This window comes from Pelobates fuscus, chromosome 3, assembly GCF_036172605.1.
Source record: "Pelobates fuscus isolate aPelFus1 chromosome 3, aPelFus1.pri, whole genome shotgun sequence".
NCBI classification, from domain to species: domain Eukaryota; kingdom Metazoa; phylum Chordata; class Amphibia; order Anura; family Pelobatidae; genus Pelobates; species Pelobates fuscus.
The window spans coordinates 341126341-341149381 of NC_086319.1; the positions used below are offsets into that span (position 1 = coordinate 341126341).

The window sequence follows — 23041 nt, forward strand, 5'->3', positions numbered from 1 at the left end:
TTAAATAGTTCAGACAACTGTACAAGTTGTTTTTTCTAAACTTAAACCTCAGTATTCAGGTTTAATTGCCATGTTGGCAATGGAAAAGAAAAAAGTTGACATGTATTGCGGTTTGGGCTCTCGGGCTCAAAAAGGTTCGCCATCACTGCCCTAGATCTTCAGTGATAATTACCTAGCAGTGTGCAGAAAGGGGAAGCCTTCAATAACTGTAATGTTTTTTGTTTTTTTATATTTTAGAAATAAATAATATATATTTCCAAATAATTATAAATAATATATAAAATAATAAATAAATATTATACAAAAATATTTTATGAACTTTTTATATCAAATCAATTTAATACTCAATATACATATTTTGATCTGCCATTTGTCCGATACCTGCTTTGACATGAGAATATACCCACTATATAATATAATATAGACAAAAAATATATTTATTACGCCACAAAAGATAAAGAGGCTTATTCACATCGGAATGGTAATTGATAAGGGAATTATCAGTATAGGACCTATCTAGGGGGGTCTGCCTTGATGTTGGCAGGCGGGCATCCCCTCCAGTGGCCATTGGAGTTACTAAATGATCTCCATTTGTTTAAATATACATAGGGATTAAGGAGAGAGCGCAGGTAACTTTTTTTTCGTTGGTAATTACACAGTTATGGTAATTAGTCAAGATTGAAAAATAAAAGTTTTTTTTTCTTAAATTTAACCTCTTGCAGTTATCTTCTCAATATTCAAAACTTTCTACTTGTGGGAATGGACCCCAGAGATATTTATCATAGTTATGTAATACTTACAAATATAATTATTTATTAATTTCTTGTCTGCACTTGGCCATTTCACAATGCAAACACACCAAAGCAATGCTGCTCTGGAGTTTTGCCATTCACCCGTGTGACCAAATGCCATGTTTCAAAAAGCTTGGCATATTTTTCAATATCTCATTAGTGTAGCAGTTTTTTACTGCAACAGGTCGTCTCAGTTTTTACATTGAAGAATACTTTCTAATGTTGAATACAAAGCATAAAGTAGACAGGGGTTTTAAAAAACGAAGTTTAAAGCTATTTGTTTAAAAGTTAATTGTTAACACAGTTTCTGTGCTCTGACTGATACATCACCCTTTTTCTGGCTACACACAGACTTCTCGCATCCAGTTCTCAGGCCTTGGTCAACATGGACAGAATTCGGCTGCTCTCGCTCCTGCTGATATTACTGTTTGCCAACCAAACATGGGCACAAAAAAGAAAACAAAAATGTAAGTAAACAATGATTAGTATAATGTACGATTGCTTGCTCTGAAGATCCCTAAGAGTACATTTTAAAAAAAATTCATGTGATATGTGTTTAGATTAAATTCGGAACGTTATGCTGTTTTTGGCTGCTGAACTAGAAACAATTTCTTGATCCACGTAACATTTCTTCTATTTTAAGGGAATGACTTCTGTGATCCCAGGAATGACTGCTTACTGTTCCATCCTCTATGAGAATGATAATATTTAGTGGTTTACGTAAAGTCATAAATTATAGCACTAAACTAAAATTGCTTGTGATGCAGGGGAGGTTTCTTATTTTTGCACAATTATTTTTGTGCCTTGGTACATTTAACAGTAGTTTTCTGCTTTTAAAAATGGAATGTTTTCCGGTTAGAAAGGTTTAAGGCAAAAAGAAACACAAAAAAACATTAATTGCTTTTTGCCTTAAAAAAAAGTACATCTGAAAGATTACTAAACATTCTAAGTCCGTTTTCAAAAAAATATTAGATTTTTTGAAAGTATAGAGCATGGCAGAAATACACAATGCAACGAAAAAGACAAAAGCATTGTGTGATGGATGCAATCAGCAGGTGGAGTGTTGTCCGACCTTGGATTCCAGGTACATTTAGAACTTATTTTGCAGAGTTTTTAAAGAAAAACGAGATGGACATAGTTAGAAGGACCAAAAAGGAATGGGGGGGGGGGGGGGGGGAAGTGTTATAGTAACCTTTTAAGTTCTCAAGAATTTTCTTTTTGGCATATACAATAACATTGGTGTTTATGCTATTAAAGCAGGAGATATTTGTAGAACAATTAATTTATAAACATCCTATAATAAGATTAGCGTGTGCTTAATATATAGGAGCTTGCTAAATATTTTACTTTGGATTTACCAATGTTATCCTGTAATATGTATTTGCAATGCCAAGTTTGAAGATATTTCAGGTTAATTCCTAAGGCTTGCATATTTAAGAGACTGTTGATTAGATTATAAATGATGATGTCATTGACTAACTTTTAGGATCACACGAAAAAATAATTGCTAACACAAGTTGTAGGTGATTTTCAATGTTTTATCGATGATGTAAATTTCAAAGACAAGACAGTTCCTTTACCTGTAAGATCTTGTCAGGAACCTGATTGTTGTCAAACGAGGTTCTAAAGAAGTTCCAGCATTTCTTTGATAATAAAATGTGTCTCCATAGAGTCAAAGTGGACTCAGCACAGAACATCAGAGTGCTGCAGAGTTAGGCCACCAATGGAAGGACTGGCATGACCACTTTGACAAGCATAGTTAGATAAGCCAGACTATCTAACTAAATTATTAGAGCCAGGATTTAGAATGGATGTTTCAAGGTCAGAAACAGTGTCATATCTATCGTGTTTGTATCGTGTGTACACAGCAGATTTGTCTGTTGGCAACCGCCCGAATTTTAACATTTAAAGGGACATGCAAAATTGTAAACAAAAGATTTTCCGTTCTTTGTAATTGATTGTTATAGTATGGTACATTTTAAAATATATATATATAATTAAGTCTCATATGCATATTCTGTATTTGGAGTATTTAAATTAAGTACAGTGCATTTCTTGGTAAAAGTACATTGAGCACCACTTATTTTGTCATTATATTTCTTTTTAAAGTAGCGAAGGAAGTGAACAAGTAGTGGGCCCAGTTTTAAACAATCACATCTTGAAGTTTATTTAAGTATTATTCTAATGTCTGTGAATGTTATTCCCATGTGGCATTTTCAGTACATTGCAATTTTCTGCTTCTGATCAACTATTTTGCATTTTCCGCTCATAATTCAGTCTCTGGGCTAAAGCTGAAATAGTCTGAGCGGTTTTAAAAAAAAATAAAAAATAAAAATTGTCAGAGCTTAGAATAGCAAATGAGATTTCTATGGAAAGATATGCCTGTTCAGGCACTTATCTAAAGCCGTGGCTTTTGTAGCTTGCTGAGATTGTATAGAAATAAGCAACAGCCCAGAAACCTTACATCCAGGCACCAAAATGAAATATTAATTAGTCTCTCCTTTAAAACAGTACAGTGCGTCTGCTGATGGTATAGCACTTTAGTGTGTAAAGGAGAAAAATATACTACTTTGGTTACATCAATTATTTGCATAATGTGTTATTAAATTTGCTAAATATATATATATACAGAATACATATAATTATTATTTGCATGAAGATTGCAGACGTTAAAACTAATTATTTCTGATTTATTTTATTTTAATTTACAGAACTTGTAATGTATTGCATACTGACCAGTATATCTTTCTCTATATGGCAGCTTCCAATAAGTAACTCCTATGGAGTAGCTATTACATTCCTTATATTGTGTCCTACACAACAAAAAGCTTAACCCTTTGTGGTCCTATGTCGGAAGATATCCAACAAAATATTTTACCTCTTGCGGTCCAATGTCGGCTTTTCCCTAGAGAGAGTTGACAATCCTCTGTGCCGGGTGCAGAAAATGAGCACGATGCTCACATATGCGGCACCCGACACAGAGGATCGGCGGTACTCTCCAGGGATAAGCCGACATTGGACCGCAAGAGGTAAAATATCTTGTTGGATATATTCCGACATAGGACTGCAAAGGGTTAAAGTGAACCTGTCAATTTTTTCACTTTTGCCCTTTGTATCTTAATGATCTTACTCCCTCCCTTGCAATTTTTTTTTTCCCATACTTCTTATCTTTTCTTCCTTGTGCCGGATCTCAATACCTGGGGCAGCCATTTTTGTTCTCCTATTCCCACGATGCTTGCTGTTTGCCCATTTTGTTGGATTGATTGTGATTTTGTCAAGTTATTCTATACATCAGGAAAAGTAGTCCCTAATTTTCTCTGTGTATTTTATAAAAAACCCGAGCGCTTAGAAAGAAAATAAAAAGAGATTCAGACACAGGTAGATATACAGAATTAGATTAGATAAAGTTTATTTTTTGGTGACAGTGCCACTTTAAGTAATAGTGGCTCATCCAACTTTTCTGCCATTTGGTTCAATATGCAGGATACTAATTATGCATATTCTGAAGGAAGGAGAAGAAAGACCAATGGCGTATATTATTATTTCAGACATAATGATAATATAATGTGAGCACAATATTAAATATTAAACATAGAAAATCCCAATAAATAATGAATACATCGATCTTTCTGCCGTGTGACCATATGAGAAAAAAGTATTAAATGGAGAAATGTGTCTGCAACAAATTTATAGGTTTTCCCAAGACCAAAGAGGCATAATGAACCAGTGCTAAAAATTAAGAAACCATTTTATATTTTCTTATTTAAGAAAAATGAATATTGACAGATATAGGGATTGAGAATCATTGCAAACATTCATCATGATATACCATGACATATGGAGGTTAGTAAGATAAATAGAGCGTGAGAGAGAAAAAATAACAAAACGGACAGACAGACAGACACTGCATATAGCAAAGAAAATTGCATCCAGCCAAAAATACATACATTCTTTCTAGTTATAGTAACTTGTAATTATCTGACGTGTGGTGAATATTTTGCCTTAACAGCTAGAAAAAAATAACATTTCCTGACGTTTATTTATTCATAATAATCTGGTGGTATATTTGTGCACTTTGTTCCCAATACCAAAGTAAATGATGAAATATATCTTTCATTTTCTTAGAACACAGCACACTGCTGGAAAACAAATTACATTTCTTAAGAGGTTACTAAAGATAGATTCTTTAAGAAATGCTAAAAAGCAATGAAACACTCTACAGTGTGTATTATAATCTATATTTTGTTAATCTAGAGAGAGAGTGTAAAATAGAGAGATAGTGTGTAAAATAGAGAGAGAGAGAAAAATATATATATATATATAGATAGATAGATAGATAGATAGATAGCACTCCATAACATTGCTTCTCCAGTAATGCATGTATATAAACCAATAAAATGGAAGCACTCGTGGGTCTTGTGCAAAAGTTATACAACATAAATAGTGATGTCCCGAACGGTTCGCTGGCGAATAGTTCCTGGCGAACATAGCTTGTTCGCGTTCGCCACTGACGGCGGACATATGCGATGTTCGGTCCACCCCCTATTCGTCATCACTGAGTAAACTTTCACCCACCCTGTACCTCACAGTCAGCAGACACATTCCAGCCAATCAGCAGCAGACCCTCCCTCCCAGACCCTCCCACCTCCTGGACAGCATCCATTTTAGATTCATTCTGAAGCTGCATTCTTAGTGAGAGGAGGGAAAGTGTGCCGCTGCTTATTTAATAGGGAGATTGATAGCAAGGCTAGTGTATTCAGTGTCCACTACAGTCCTGAAGGACTCATCTGATCTCTGCTGTAAGGACAGCACCCCAAAAAGCCTTTTTTAGGGCTAGAACATCAGTCTGCTTTTTTTTTTCCTGTGTAATCTAATTGCAGTTGCCTGCCTGTCAGCGTGTGTGTCAGGCTCACAGCGTATACTGTGCCCACTTACCCAGTGCCACCACTCACTCACTGGTGTCACAATAGCTTGCATTTAAAAAAAAACAACACTTTTTTGACTGTAATATAATAGCAGTCAGTGTCCTTCACACGTGTGCATTTCAGGGCCTGCCCAGTGCCACCACTCACTCACTGGTGTCACAATAGCTTGCATTTAAAAAAAAAAAACTTTTTTGACTGTGAAATAATAGCAGTCAGTTTCCTTCACGCGTGTGCGTTTCAGGGCCTGCCAGGACACAGTGTCACACCAGTGCAACTCATATCTGGTGTAACAGTAGTGTACATTTTAAAAAAAACTAGAAATTAGACTGTGAAATAATAGCAGTCAGTTTCCTTCACACGTGTGCGTTTCAGGGCCTGCCAGAGCACAGTGTCACACCAGTGCAACTCATATCTGGTGTAACAGTAGTGTACATTTAAAAAAAAAAAACTAGAAATTTGACTGTAATAGATTAAATAGCAGTTAGTTGTCTGCAAGCGTGTGTCAGGCCTACAGCGTCTACTCTGCCAACTTAATCCAGTGCACAGTGCCACTCATATCTGTTGTCACAGTAGCTTGCACGCATAGTACCCCTAATCGAAAAAAAAATGACAGGCAGAGGCAGGCCACCCCGCAGGGGCCGTCGTGGTCGTGGTGCTGTGATTCCATTTAGCCCTAGAATAATGCCCAGTATTCAGAGGCCACGTACCCTGAACTCGAAAAGTTCTGAGGACATAGTTGACTGGCTAACACAGGACACCCAATCTTCTACAGCTTCCGCTCGGAACCTTGACGCACCATCCTCCTCCAGCTTAGCTTCGGGCACCTCTCAAGTTACCACTCGCCCGCCTGCCGCAACCACCAACACTAGCACCACAGCCGCTTCACTTGGTATGTCAGAGGAGTTATTTACACATCAGTTGGTAGAAATGAGTAATGCGCAAGCATTATTGCCAGAGGATGTAGATAACAGGGATATGTCTCAGTCAGGCAGCATTACACACATGGACGTACGGTGTGATGATGATGATGTTGTACCCACTGCTGCTTCCTTTGCTGAGTTGTCAGATACAAGTGAAGCGGTTGATGATGATGATGATGATGCGTCCGTGGATGTCACGTGGGTGCCCGCTAGAAGAGAAGAACAACAGGGGGAAAGTTCGGATGGGGAGACAGAGAGGAGGAGGAGACGAGTTGGAAGCAGGGGGAGGTCGTCGCAAGGAGCTAGTGGCACAGTCAGACAGCATGCATCGGCACCAGGGGTCAGCCAGACAGCACGCCAAGCAACGCATGCTGTTGCCACCACCAGAATGCCGTCATTGCAGAGCTCAGCAGTGTGGCATTTTTTTGTGTGTCTGCCTCTGACATCCTGTAGGCTCATGCGTCCTTTTGAGGAGGTGACAAACCTAATCAGTCGCACCGAAGGCACCATCAGTGACATCATACCATTTGTTTTCTTCCTGGAGCGTGCCCTGCGAAGAGTGCTGGATTAGGCCGTAGATGAGCGTGAAGAGGAAGAGGAAGAGTTGTGGTCACCATCACCACCAGAAACAGCCTTATCAGCATCGCTTGCTGGACCTGCGGCAACGCTGGAAGAGGATTGTGAGGAAGAGGAGTCATAAGAGGAATGTCGCTTTAAGGAGGATGAGGAAGACCAACCACAACAGGCATCCCAGGGTGCTCGTTGTCACCTATCTGGTACCCGTGGTGTTGTACGTGGCTGGGGGGAAGTACATACCTTCAATGACATCAGTGAGGACAAGGAACGGGACATGGCTAGCTTGGTATCCAACCTTGTGCAAATGGGGAGTTTGCGGTTGTGCAAATGGACTGTTTGCGGTTGTTTGCGGTGCGTTAAACGGGGAGTTTGGTCTGTCACCAGGCCCGGACTGGCCATCGGGCAAACCGGGCAAATGCCCGGTGGGCCGCGATGGCCATGGGCCGAGGCCGGCAGGAAAGATCAAGAGATCTCTCTTGCCGGCCCATGCAGGGCAGCACTGGCCCCAAGATGGAGTCCTGTCACTCATCATGGGCCGGAGGGGAGAGCGCCGAGCAGCTTCCTTCTCTTCCTCTCGCGAGCTCCGAGATTATCAGAGCATTGCCATGGTAACCCGTGGCAACGCTCTGAAAACCCAGCGCACGCGAGAGGGAGAGAAACATGGTCTGTACCCTGCGGGGTACAGACTGAATTAGCTGCCGCTGGACCACCTGGGATCAGTGCGTGGCGAGGCCCCCCTCACTGGACCACCAGGTATGTGAATGCTTCCTCTCTCCCCTGCCAAGTTAAAAGGGGGGGAGTAAATGGTATTATTATTTTTTAAACTTTTTTTTGTTTAATTCTTCAATTAATAATGTATGGCCATATCATCCACTATATACACCCCCCTCACATACACACACTACAAACACACTACACACACACACACACTGCACCCCCTGCACTAACACACAAACACACTACACTAACACACAAATACACTGCACCCCCTGCACTAACACACAAACACACTACACACTGCACTAACACGCAAACACACTGCACCCCCTGCACTAACACACAAACACACAAACACACTGCACTAACACACAAACATACTCCTCCCCTACACGAACACACCGCACCCCCTGCACTAACACACAAACATACTGCCCCCTGCACTAACACACAAACATATTGCACACACTGCACCCCCTGCACTAGCACACACATTACACACACTGTACCCCCTGCACTCACACAAACATACTGCTCAACTGCACTAACACACTACACACACAGCACCCCCTGAACTAACACACAAACACACAGCACCCCCTGCACTAACACACAAACACACTGCACCCCCTGCACTAACACACAAACACACTCTATACCCCTATATACACACTACAGCCCCTGCATTAACACACAGTACACACTCTATAGCCCTATATCCACACTACACCCCCGGCACTCACATACACACTCTATACCCCCTAAACATACATACTCCCTGCACTTTCATGCGTTATGCCCCTTTAAACACACACATTACACCTCCTGCATGCAAACACACTAATTTATATCCCCTATAAATACATATTCCGCACCCCCTGTACACACTACACCACCTATGCAAACATCACTGCACCTATACACATGTGCTGTACAGCTCCTATTTGCATACACACACTAGAGCCCCTAGATACACTCACAAACACACAGTACAGCTCTTTACATGCACACACTACATCCACTAGGCCCACACAGTCCACAGGCCCTATATAAATACACACACATACATTACAACCCAGAAACACACACTGCAGCCCCTAGCCACATGCAGTACGCCACAAACAGTCCCCTTTACACACAATACAACACAAAAAGTCTGTTCTACACACATGCAACCTCCAAACATATACAACACCACTGGGAACATCCCCACACATGCACACCACTTTAAAGCGGCACTGTCATGCCGAATCCCGTTTTTTTTTTAACCCCCCTCCCGCCTCCACTACATCCAATCGACCCCCTAGTCACCCCCAAATGCCCCTAAGCCCCCCACATTACCTCTTTTTAATTCTTTATCTTCTGCCCCGATCTTTATTCAGGGCGCCGCCATCTTTGTGTGGGTAGGTGAAGTCCCTGTGGGACACGTCATCTACCCACACTAGACAGACTGTGAGATTCCCGCACATGCCCAGTGAAACACCTGGACATGCGAACGGGAATTTCACCTATTCATTCATTCATCAGACAGACGAATGAATGAATAGAAAAAATCAGACGAACAAACTAACACTGTGTATCAGTGTTAGTTTGTTCGTTCAGTTTATTACAAGGAGGGAGCTACCGGCGTGCAGCTCCCTCCTTGTAATATGTAAAGACAGAAGCGGCAGGGAGCAGTGCTCCTCGCCACTTCCTAAGCCCCCCATGTCCCCCCTCACTCTATGGGGGTCAATATGACCCCCATAATAGGACAAGGGAGATTAAAATCTCCCCAATGCCCCTACTCGCTATACCGCGAGTAGGGGCATGTCCACTAAACAGTGAGCAGCCTGTGGCTGCTCACTGTAAAAAAAAAAAAAAATGGTAATAAGGGGGGGACCTACTGTCCCCCCCCCCGGCCCCCACCCCTGCGCGGTGGGTGGGGGCCCTAACAATAAGGGGGGGGGGACCTTCTGTCCTCCCCCCCGGCCCCCACCCCTGAGCGGTGGGTGGGGGCCCTAATAAAAACAATAAGGGGGGGGACCTATTGTCCTCCCCCCCTGGCCCCCACCCCTGCGCGGTGGGTGGGGGCCCTAATAAAACAATAAGGGGGGGGGACCTATTGTCCTCCCCCCCTGGCCCCCACCCCTGCGCGGTGGGTGGGGGCCCTAATAAAACAATAAGGGGGGGGGACCTATTGTCCTCCCGCCCTGGCCCCCACCCCTGCGCGGTGGGTGGGGGCCCTAATAAAACAATAAGGGGGGGGACCTACTGTCCCCCCCCCTGGCCCCCACCCCTGCGCGGTGGGTGGGGGCCCTAATAAAAACAATAAGGGGGGGGGGACCTATTGTCCTCCCCCCCTGGCCCCCACCCCTGAGCGGTGGGTGGGGGCCCTAATAAAACAATAAGGGGGGGGGACCTACTGTCCTCCCCCCCGGCCCCCACCCCTGCGCGGTGGGTGGGGGCCCTAACAATAAGGGGGGGGGACCTTCTGTCCTCCCCCCCGGCCCCCACCCCTGAGCGGTGGGTGGGGGCCCTAATAAAAACAATAAGGGGGGGGACCTATTGTCCTCCCCCCCTGGCCCCCACCCCTGCTTGGTGGGTTGGGGCCCTAATAAAACAATAAGGGGGGGGGACCTATTGTCCTCCCCCCCTGGCCCCCACCCCTGAGCGGTGGGTGGGGGCCCTAATAAAACAATAAGGGGGGGGGACCTACTGTCCTCCCCCCCTGGCCCCCACCCCTGCGCGGTGGGTGGGGGCCCTAATAAAACAATAAGGGGGGGGGACCTACTGTCCTCCCCCCCTGGCCCCCACCCTTGCGCGGTGGGTGGGGGCCCTAAATGGACCCCCCCCCCCCCATCAAGGTGACTAGGGGTCCCAAGCCCCTAGTCACCCCCCACCCAAAACATTCTATCCCCTACCTACCCCCCTCACCCTAAAAATAGTGAGGGGGGAATAAAATAACTAACCTGTAAAAAAAAAAAAAAATAAACTTACCATTTGACGTCTTCTTTTTTCTAAATTCTTCTTACTTCAGCCCCCCAAAAGGCCAAATAAAAATCCATAAACCCGTCGCACTTTAAAAAAAAACAAAAAAAAAAAACCGAGCGCAAACAAAAATTAATCCATCTTCACCCATGGAGGGCACGCCGCGTACTGAGCTCCGCAGGGCGGGTCAAGGCTTATAAAGCCTTGCCCCGCCCTGCAATTAGGCTTAGAACACAATGATTGGTTGGTTTAAACCAATCAGAGTGCTCTGTGTCATTTTACACAGCGTGGGAAAATTCAAAAGAACTTTCCCACGCTGTGTAAAATGACAGATCACTGTGATTGGATGGTTTTCAAGCCATCCAATCACAGTGCTCTGTGTCATTTTACAAGCGTGGGAAAATTCCAAAGAACTTTCCCACGCTTGTAAAATGACACAGAGCACTGTGATTGGATGGTTTGAAATCCATCCAATCACAGTGCTCTGTGTCATTTTACAAGCGTGGGAAAGTTCTTTGGAATTTTCCCACGCTTGTAAAATGACACAGAGCACTGTGATTGGCTTAAACCAACCAATCATTGTGTTCTAAGCCTAATTGCAGGGCGGGGCAAGGCTTTATAAGCCTTGACCCGCCCTGCGGAGCTCAGTACACGGCGTGCCCTCCATGGGTGAAGATGGATTAATTTTTGTTTGCGCTCGGTTTTTTTTGTTTTTTTTTTAAAAGTGCGACGGGTTTATGGATTTTTATTTGGCCTTTTGGGGGGCTGAAGTAAGAAGAATTTAGAAAAAAGAAGACGTCAAATGGTAAGTTTAATTTTTTTTTTTTTACAGGTTAGTTATTTTATTCCCCCCTCACTATTTTTAGGGTGAGGGGGGTAGGTAGGGGATAGAATGTTTTGGGTGGGGGGTGACTAGGGGCTTGGGACCCCTAGTCACCTTGATGGGGGGGGGGTTCATTTAGGGCCCCCACCCACCGCGCAGGGGTGGGGGCTAGGGGGGAGGACAGTAGGTCCCCCCCCCTTATTGTTTTATTAGGGCCCCCACCCACCGCTCAGGGGTGGGGGCCGGGGGGGAGGACAGTAGGTCCCCCCCCCCTTATTGTTTTTATTAGGGCCCCCACCCACCGCGCAGGGGTGGGGGCCAGGGGGGGAGGACAATAGGTCCCCCCCCCTTATTGTTTTTATTAGGGCCCCCACCCACCGCTCAGGGGTGGGGGCCGGGGGGGAGGACAATAGGTCCCCCCCCTTATTGTTTTATTAGGGCCCCCACCCACCGCTCAGGGGTGGGGGCCGGGGGGGGGGGGACAGTAGGTCCCCCCCCCTTATTGTTTTATTAGGGCCCCCACCCACCGCTCAGGGGTGGGGGCCGGGGGGGAGGACAGTAGGTCCCCCCCCCTTATTGTTTTATTAGGGCCCCCACCCACCGCTCAGGGGTGGGGGCCGGGGGGGGAGGACAGTAGGTCCCCCCCCCTTATTGTTTTATTAAGGCCCCCACCCACCGCGCAGGGGTGGGGGCCGGGGGGGAGGACAGTAGGTCCCCCCCCCCTTATTGTTTTATTAGGGCCCCCACCCACCGCGCAGGGGTGGGGGCCGGGGGGGGGGCAGTAGGTCCCCCCCCCCTTATTGTTTTATTAGGGCCCCCACCCACCGCGCAGGGGTGGGGGCCGGGGGGGGGCAGTAGGTCCCCCCCCCCAATCTTTAACCCCGCGCAGGGGAGGGGGGGTGTTTATTGTTTTTTTTGTTTTTTGTTTTTTACAGTGAGCAGCCACAGGCTGCTCACTGCTTACTAGACATGCCCCTACTCGCGGTATAGCGAGTAGGGGCATATTATTTACTAATACTAAGTAATCTTTACTTAGTATTAGTAAAGTTGGCTGAAAGACCAATTCAGGTCTTTCAGCCTTTTAGTAGATAGCTCCCTGATACCGTGGGAATTAGGGAGTTATCTACTAAGCGGCTGCAAGATGCAGCCGCGGCAATGAATAGGATCGGAGTTTCATTCATTAGAATGAAATTCCGATACAAACAAAGTACCGAATTGCATCCTAACACCAATGGAGAATTCTGTTAGGATGCAATTCGGCAGTTTTGCCGGCGTTCTGTCTAAGTGACAGGACGTTTGGCAATACTGACAGGAAGCATTGTGGGAACAGGGAGGAAAGCTAGGGATCATGGGAAAATTGCTCTGACCAGCGGAAATGAAGCACACTTTGCTCCTCCGCTGGTCAGAGCTGGTCAAGCGGAGGAATCCCATAAGACAAAGAGTCCCTACTTTGTCTTATGGTTTTAAAGAAAACTAAAGGAGACAGGAAGAAAAGAATAACAGATCCCGAGAGAGGGGGAGAAGAGGAAGAGATTGAGGAAAGGTAAGTTCGGCATGACAGTGCCGCTTTAACAGCCCTTTTCCTGTTTTGATCTCTAGTATCCCACTATTGAGGACACCAGAGACAAATCGCCAGCAAACACAGTGCATGCTTGCGCCCCAAAAGAAACAACATGGCATTTACTTCATCTAAGAGCACTGGATGCTCTGGAGAAGCGTGACATTAACATACTCATTTGGTGGTGGTGACATGACACGCCCCCTTTCTGACGCCGCCCCTAATAGTGGGCTGCTCTGCCTTTAATTGCCCGGGCTGAATTTTTGTCCCAGTCCGGTCCTGTCTGTCACTGTGAAGCGGGCGTAACCCTTACACTACCTGATCGATACAACATCATACCTGATGTTTTAAAGCACGTTATTCCAAACAATTCAGGAATGTTAGGTGATTTATGGCCTTTATGGATTAAAACCAGACTCTGCATCAACTATGTAATTTTCCATGGGAGTTTTGCCATGGATCCCCCTCCGGCATGCCACAGTCCAGGTGTTAGTCCCCTTGAAACAACTTTTCCATCACTATTGTGGCCAGAAAGAGTCCCTGTGGGTTTTAAAATTTGCCTGCCTATTGAAGTCTATGGAGGTTCGCCCGGTTCGCCCGTTCGCGAACATTTGTGGAAGTTTGCGTTCGGTGTTCGCGAACCAAAAATTTTTGGCCTCTGGGACCTCTATAAAGTCTTGAAGTGCATGGGAAACCACATGATAGACATAAATGGAATCAGAGTCATGTCATCACGTCTATCACGTTGTTTCCTGTGCACTTCCGGTTTTCCCTTTCGGTTCATTTGCTGAAAGCACATTATTGGTAATTTATATTATCGTTATATATATATATATATATATATATATATATATATATAGACACTATTTATCTATTACTGTTAATCTTGAACAATTCCTGTACAGGTCGAAACATTAATCACTTACATTATTGGATGCGATTCACACATTTGAATAAATAATTTTATTTAAGATCTTTGAGTGCACCCCTTTTCTACACATATAAAACTCTATTAAAATCTGATTAAGAGATTGCAAGTTGTAGGACAAAACAGCCAAGCTGTAAAATTGGCTGATTTTGGACATTATATCTTCCAAATAAGCTATTTTTCCAAACATTTTCAAGCCCCTGAACAATTTTGACCATTCACAGCTTAGTGACAATAACGGACTGCATTCTAAATTGCGCCAGGATTTATACGTTTACCATTTTTGTAATCTCTTCTGCAGTATGTTTTATATAGATATTATTCTCATAGGTTGCAAACTTGTTTGAGCAGGGCCTTCTCCATCTCGTTTTTTGTTTTATTCTGTATGTCAGTTGCATGGTGTTGAATATCCTCATTCGATATGGTGCTATATAAATAATGAAAATAAAAACAATATTTTATTTTTGATCTATGAACCCAGGAAACTCACGTCAAAAGTCACAGACACACTATACCAACACAGAGCAAATGTTTCCAGAATTGAAAGCAAACACTGAAACACAAAGATTCCAATGCTAATAGCTCCTGATCTGAAACTACTACAGGTACACAATCTGTACACGGCCTACAGAGCTATTACATGTTACCACACTCTAAACGCAGTGATTTGATGACAGATTTACTCTACTTTGAACAGACAGGTCACAGAGTTTAAATCTCCAGTGTTCTCTAATGAACTGTTATTTTAAATTATGCCAAATGCTAGAGATGATTATTTTAAGATCTGAAATATTTTGTTCTCTTTGCATTTGTCAGTAATTGCAAAGCCCACATTGCCACCTTCAAATTCAATATATCAGTAAAAAAGCAAAAGCAAAGCAAAATTAATTTATTGTACAGGGTGAGCCAACTTTCAGAGTTGGATTTGACAGGTAAATAACTTTTTTGTTAGTAGTTACATTAGTTTGTTGTAGATACATGTTACAACTGAGTCTTGGGAGATTCATCATGGGTCATTTTTTTAACAAGTAAAAATAGCGGAATTTTATTTTGAAAATGGCAGGTCCATTATTTTGACGCAAAGCGTTTACAAGAAATTTCCAGATTAATTGGCCGCCAAATTTGCCAGCTATTTCGACTCCTGATTGCTTTCTGTGGGGATACTTGAAGGAATGGGTGTACAAACCGCATACACTTGAGCAGCTCAAGGAGAATATCCGTGAAGAAATTCGAGAGCTGGAGCCTCAAATATTAACTAATGTTATGAACAATGCAATTGAAAGAACCCGACTTTGCAAGATTGCAAATGGAGCTCATTTAAAAGATGTCATCTGGGGGGCGGGGCCTGCAGCCAAAATGGCCGGACGCACTTTCTGAGGGCTCCTGCACCAGCAGGCGTTAAAACAACCCTCATGGCTACCCAACCTAAGCCACCTATACAGGACGCCCAAAAAAAGAACCAGGACCACACGGGGAACAAAATGATGCCCGTCCTGCGTCGAAAAACAACACCAGCGTCTGAATCGGCCACACGGCCTATACCAGAATGGAGCCTGAGGCCTGGGGGAAGCGGCCGATCTCCCGGCACAGAACCTCCTCACAAGCGGCAACTAAACACGGCCCTACCACCCCCCCCCTCTGGACCGGCGGGGGATATCCCGGTCCTCTCTGGGGGCGACTACCCCCAAAAAAACGGCTGACCAAGCGAAAAAGCCCAGAGTAAAGAGGGGAGAGCAAGGCCCAACAAAGATGGCGGCTCGGAAGCAGCCCACAACGAAGCGAGCACTCACCGAACCCCCCAAGCATACACTCGAGTTTTACACATGCCTCAGAGCCAGCATATGGCTGCAACTACGCACCCGGAGACTGCTCTTCAAACAGGCGATGCAAGCAATAGCGGAATGGATCCGCCCGGCAATCCGCCGCCGCATTGGAGAAAATCTCCCTCGAGTCTCCAGAATAAGCCGCAGACCAGCACGGCGGGACACAAAGCAAGGCAACCTGGACACCAAACACCGAAGCGGGATCTACCGGCACGCCCGATTCACCCGCCCTCAAATGACCCCAGCAGCTTATACCCAGGGTGAGGTGCCCCAGCACAGAAGAACCCACGCTACAGGCCGTGACGCTGACCGGAAAACGGGGAAGGCAGATGCGGTAGGGGCCCACAGGCGGAGAGCTACAGAAGGGGGTCTCCTATACCCCACTAGGCTGCCCAACCCAGAGATACCCGTGGCGGGGGTCGGCTGAACACACAGTAAAGACCCGACTCAGTCCTCTCCCCAGTGACTCTCCAGTAAGTGCCATGACTTTCGCTGCCTCCTTGAGGGACGGACGGATGCCTCATCATTAAGCATTTACAGATCCCGCAGACTCTCTCCTGTCTTATTCGGCTGTGACTCTTATGATTGGAGCATGGAGCCTGGTCTCCACAGGAGTAAAATACTTGCCTATAACAATGGGGGAAAACATGAGGACTCTCATCCGTTTAAGCTTACGGTCAGACTTGTTTGCATGGCCTGTTTATTTAGTTTATTTTAGTGTGTTCACATTATACCATAAGAGTGCAACGTTAAGCTTTATGATGTAACTAACATATGATGTAGCAAACTACTGTTAACTGTTGGGGACCGATTGTTAATGTCTAAGCCTGCATCCACTCTCTTTTCCAATGTAATACTATACGTTTTACCTTGTTAGCTATAGCTGAAGGTAATCTATGTTCAAGAGCAAAGTTCTGAGAGGGCGTATGTAAAAAGCTATCGTGACTGTTGTACTCACCCCATAATCTGCCTAACCTGCACTAAAACTTGTGTTTCACATTGATTCGTGACCCCCTTAAGCGACTCTTCAAACGGAATTAACCACAATAGTTTACTCGTATAATTATCATAACGCTGGATACAGCATCTTACTTACATATCCCACGAGCAGAAAGTTAAGCGTTGCCAAGTTAGCTTATTTTAGTTAATTTTATGTTATGAATATGCTTAAGTAGTGCCAATTGATATCGGATACCGCATAACTCAACTTTATAAAAAAAAAATGTGCAAGCTCAATCCTGTACCTCTATGTCTAAATGTCATATAATGCGCTGGAGGACTGCCTTTGGGGTACCTCTCAAGCGAATGTATAAAGCTTATGCACTACAAAAATAAAGAATTAAAAAAAAAAAAAAAAGATGTCATCTTCGGTACCTTATCTTACAAATCTCCATAGATTAAAGGAACACTATAAGGTCAGGAACACAAACATGTATTCCTGACTGTATAATGTTAAAGCCACCATTTAGGTGGCTTTCCTCCCCTTAGCTCCCTTAGAAAGGGTTTAAACTTACCTTGTTTCGAGCTCTCCATGGGTCTGCAGGTGCAGACCTCACCCTCCGATCATCCTCTTTGGCTGACATCATCAGAATTGATCATCTCAGCCAATCCAATGTTTTCCCACAGAAAAAGCATTGGATTGGCTGAGATCGCCAAGGAGAGCGTGGGGTGGGGCCAAACATCACCCATGCCAATCAGCATTTCCTCATAGAGATGCATCTATGTAACTATGTAACTATCTCTATGAGGAAAGTTCTCTGTCTCCATGCAGAGGAGTGGCCAGTGGAAGTATCCCTGAGCTTTAATGTAAACACTGCCTTTTCTCTGAAAAAAAAAACAGTGTTTACTGCAGGAACTGAATATACTTACCAGAATAACTACATTCATTTGTAGTTGTTCTGGTGACTATAGTGTCCCTTTAAGCATTCATTGTATGTAATGTCATTGAAATTGGCTTAATAAAAAAGTTATTAACTCCCCAAACCCTATTTAGAATTTTGGCCAACCCTGTATTACATAGGTTAGATTGTCTCTTATGAGCTCTTAGCACCTAGAGCAAGAAGCATATTTCTGCCAATCAAGTACCATGTAATACATCATTTCACATTTTTATTACAGTATATAGAATGAAAGCTATTTAAAAATATATATATATGTCTAAATTGAAATGTGAAAATCCTTTTTATGCAGCAAGTGTGAGGTGCTGACGCTAAAGTAGAAATAGTAAGATATTTAATTAACATCAGCTGGGAGATGTAACTGTGGGAGGTAAAACACGCAGCAACTTTTTTTGCTTACCGTGACATTTAACTTCAGTACAAGCGAGAAGCTTACTGTGCATCAAGTGTCGGAACGCACAGTAAAAATTTCCATGCAACGTTCTCTTTGCAGATTATAGCTTGCACTACAGCCATCAGTAAATGCACACAGTAATTAAGCAATTGAGAATAAATTACGCCATTCTTGACAGTGGACAATCACTGTGCCCCCACGCCACCTATACGTTTTATGAAGTAGGATAAACAATATCTTTATGCCACTGAAATGTCTTTTTAAAAATAGGTCATGCTATGGTAGCGAGGGCAATTTGTAGTTTTGTAGTTTTTTTTTTTCAAATTACATCTTTTTAAAGGTTTATTCTAAAATATTAAATCATTTGAAAAGTTAATCCTACAATAATAACCCAAGGCCATTGGCAGGTCTTTAATTTGACTCTATTACATTCCAAAAAACAAACAATGAATAAATAAAAATAAAGGCAGAAATCTTAAAAGTTAGCATATGTGGCAAAATTAGGGATTATTCTAGCTTTAGTGACTGAATAATCTAAATTTTATTAACGACAAATATTTGCTTATCTTTCTTTACTGAACCTCCCAGCAGCAAATAAATAGTTAACAGTAATTTAAAACAATTCAACCTATCAGAGTGTATAACAGTATTATATGATGTCATCAAGCTCCTCCCATATCCTCTTTCTTGCTGTAGCCGACGGTACGAGTGTCAACCATGTAAACCGTTATTATGAACTGTGGACTAAGTCGAGGTCCTGATGTAGTCAACCATGTAAACTTTCAACGTGATTGATGAATCCATATATCCCAAGTGTTGGTATTTTTCACACTAAAGGGAAATAGAGGAAAAAAATATGAGAGTATAGGTTCTCATACTAGATGAATGCAATTTATGGCATGCACATTAGGAACAACAGTTTTAATACCTTTCATGTAAAATTATATTGAAAATTTTAAATCTTGGTTAGAGTGTTGTGTCGTGAACCTATGACAGATGGTGTATAAGTGTGTGTGGGACAGATCGAGTAAAACATATGTAGTAACTTACCTTAGGGCTGGTATAAAGAAGGGAGGGAAAATATTCGCCTCCTGTCGTTAATACAATTTAGATTATTCAGTCACTAAAGCTAAAATAATCCCTAATTTTATGGCAAGACAGGAGGTTTCATATTTGCTGTTTTAACGCTCCTATATGATAAAAGATGCAGCATGTGGCATAGGTTTGAAATAGAATGTACGAAAGGTAGACTCCCTGGACCAATCCACAGACGACAAAATGTCTGAGAGGGAGCTACCCTCACGAAAGGCTGAGGATGCGGCTGCTCCTCTGACTGAGTGCGCTCCAAAAGAAGAGTCAACACCTGCTTGGGCTAATATCCATCTGATCCACCGACGCGACGGTGGGGGCCGACACCGGTTTGTGTGGTTTGACATAGGCAGGGCCGGACTGGGAAAAAAATTCGGCCCGGGCATTTTTTTACCCCAGCGGCCCACCAAGAAGGGGGCGGGGCAGAGAGGGTGTTTTGTCATCACTAATGACAAACACGCCCCCTCTCAAAGTGAGCATGTTGGTTCAATGCTCTTCCAGGACAGACCATGCGCAGAGCTCTGCTGAAGAGCTCTAGCATGAGAAAAAAGCCCTGTATTTGTTCTGCACAGCGCAAGCAATTTTAATAACATGCTTGCACTGTGTTTCCTTGCAACTTGTCTCTGGTGTCTCTATAAATGGAGACCAGGAGACAAAAATGCCAGGAAAGAGTATTGTGCATGTGTTTGGAGCCTGCTTGTGGTAGTGTGTGTGTGCAGAGTGAGCTGATTGTGGTGTGGTATTGTGTTATAAGGTTGATTTTAGGCGTGTTGTGTTTGTGGTGTAATGTAATGCATATGTGGCTATGGGCTGTAGAGAATGTGTGTGTATATGGGGATGTAGCAAGAGTGTGCATGCAGGCTATGGTGTGTGTGTGTATAAGTGATGTAGTGTTTGTAGAGAGTGTGTGTTTAGGAGTGTAGTATGTGTTTGCTTACAAGGAATCTAGTGTGTGTGTGTATATATATATATATGTTTGGAAGTATTGTGTATGTGTGTGGTGCAATGTGTCGGGGGGATTCTGTGTGTATGTGAGAGGTGCAGTATGTGTGTATGTGAGGGGTGCAGTATGTGTGTGTGTGTCAGGGTGCTGTGTGTGATTGATTTGTGTGAGGGTGCTGTGTGTGTGGGTGCTGTGGGTGATTTGTGTGTGTGGGTGCTGTGGATGATGTGTGTGTGAGTGCTGTGTGTGATGTGTGTGTGTGTGAGTGCTGTGTGTGATGTGTGTGTGTGAGTGCTGTGTGTGATGTGTGTGTGTGAGAGTGCTGTGTGTGATGTGTGAGAGTGTGATGTGTGTGAGAGAGTGCTGAGTGTGAGAGTGCTGAGTGTGAGAGTGCCGAGTGTGATGTGTGTGAGAGTGCTGTGTGTGATGTGTGTTGGAGTGCTGTGTGTGAGAGTGCTGAGTGTGATGTGTGTGAGAGTGCTGAGTGTGATGTGTGTGATAGTGCTGTGGATGATGTGTGTGAGTGCTGTGGATGATGTGTGTGAGAGTGCTGAATGTGATAGTGCTGTGGATGATGTGTGTGAGAGTGCTGAGTGTGATAGTGCTGGGGATGATGTGTGTGAGTGCTGTGGATGATGTGTGTGAGAGTGCTGAGTGTGAGAGTGCTGAGTGTGAGAGTGCTGAGTGTGATGTGTGTGAGAGTGCTGTGTGTGATGTGTGTTGGAGTTCTGTGTGTGAGAGTGCTGAGTGTGATGTGTGTGAGAGTGCTGAGTGTGATGTGTGTGATAGTGCTGAGTGTGATGTGTGTGATAGTGCTGTGGATGATGTGTGTGAGTGCTGTGGATGATGTGTGTGAGAGTGCTGAGTGTGATAGTGCTGGGGATGATGTGTGTGAGAGTGCTGAGTGTGATAGTGCTGGGGATGATGTGTGTGAGTGCTGTGGATGATGTGTGTGAGAGTGCTGAGTGTGATAGTGCTGGGGATGATGTGTGTGAGTGCTGTGGATGATGTGTGTGAGAGTGCTGAGTGTGATAGTGCTGTGGATGATGTGTTTGATAGTGCTGAGTGTGATAGTGCTGTGGATGATGTGTGTGAGAGTGCTGAGTGTGATAGTGCTGTGGATGATGTGTTAGTGCTGAGTGTGATAGTGCTGGGGATGATGTGTGTGAGTGCTGTGGATGATGTGTGTGAGAAGGGATAAAATAATAATGTGTTATAAAAGGGATAATATAAAATGTGTTTTGGGGGGTAAATAAAAACAAACAAAAATAAGTAATGTATGTCCCCCCCTCCCTTCTTACCTTTTAGCCTGGGAGGGGGGGACCGGCATGCTGGTGAGTGGGAGGGGGGGACCGGCATGGTGCACCATCCCTGGTGGTCCAGTGGTGAGTGAACTCTAGCCTACGGGCTAGAGTTCACTCTCGCGAGATCCGGTCGTTGCCATGGCAACGCTCCGGATCTCGCGAGAGGAACCCGGCGGAGCTGCAAGATAGAGCTCCGCCGGGTTCCTCTGCTGGCAGGCTGGCTCCCACCCTCTCTCCCCGCCGGCGGCCGCCTTTGACAGCATGTGGGCCGGTGAGGGAGATCTTTGATCTCCCCACCGGCCCTCCATGGAATACAGCGGGGCCGGCGCTAGGATAGTGCCGGCCCTGCAGGGGCCGGCCGGGGAGATCCTATGATCTCCCTGCCGGCCTCGGCCCACGGCCACCGCGGCCCACCGGGCATTTGCCCGGTGTGCCCGATGGCCAGTCCGGGCCTGGACATAGGACACGAGAAGGGGTCCTGTAGGTGGACGCAGAGTGGTATCTATATAATGTCTTACGCAGAGTGCCACACAGAGTGACTGTCTATTTGGAAAATAAGGGTAGAAAATAGATTAGGAATTAGTCTTTGTACGCCTGGTAATATGAAATGTTACGCCTTCAGGCGAGAAGGCGATGGCGTGGAAATCGAAAGCTCGAATGTCTGAGACCCTACGGAAGGATACCAGACACAGGAGTAAGGCCAGTTTGGCAGAGAGTTGACGCAACGTCAAATTCTCATTAGAGGGCCAGGATTTTTAAAAGGGAAAAAACATGAGTGACATCCCAGAAGTTGGAATATTTAGGAAGAGGGGGTCTGGCCAGCCTGATTCCTCATAAAAGTCTACAAACCGACGGGTGTTTTCCTATTGATGCATTATCAATAGGGTTGTGGGCCACAAAAATAGCTGATCTAAAAACGTTAATAGATCTATAGGATTTGCCTTGATCAAAAAGGGTAGATAGGAAATTTAGAATGATCGTCAGAGGTGCTGAAAAGGGATCGGGATTGATCCCCTGAAATGGTCCAAGCCACAAGTTGGAGCCGACCTTGAAGGGCGTGTGGTTGAGAGAGCCCTGCTGGATCCCTGAGGATGTCGGGGAGACGAGGAAGTAGAATTGGGTAATTCGCAAATAGTTCTAGTAGGGTTGGGAACCAAGTCTGGGCTCTCCATAGAGGAGTGACAATGACTATCGTTACTGCTAGAGCTTTGACCCGGTAAAGGGTGCGTTGGATCATGGAGAAAGGTGGGCATGCATATGCGCCTGTCTTCGGCCAAGGATGTAGAAAGGCATCGACTGCCCAGGACTGGGGATCTGGGAGCCAGCTGAAAAAGGCCTCCGTCTGGCTATTGAGACGCGAATAGGTCCAGTGAGAGGGGCCCACG

General features: G+C 44.5%; 1 protein-coding gene across 1 annotated transcript in view; it reads left to right on the plus strand.

Moving 5' to 3' along the window:
• Positions 1–895: 895 nt before the first annotated feature.
• The window catches only part of LIPC (lipase C, hepatic type), a 170312-nt gene continuing 148166 nt past the window's right edge, over positions 896–23041 (plus strand). Inside the window, exons 1-2 of the mRNA XM_063449119.1 lie at positions 896–975; positions 1143–1258. Of these exons, the coding sequence (XP_063305189.1) occupies positions 911–975; positions 1143–1258 (181 nt within the window). The 5' untranslated portion in view covers positions 896–910. The remainder of the gene's footprint in view (positions 976–1142; positions 1259–23041) is intronic.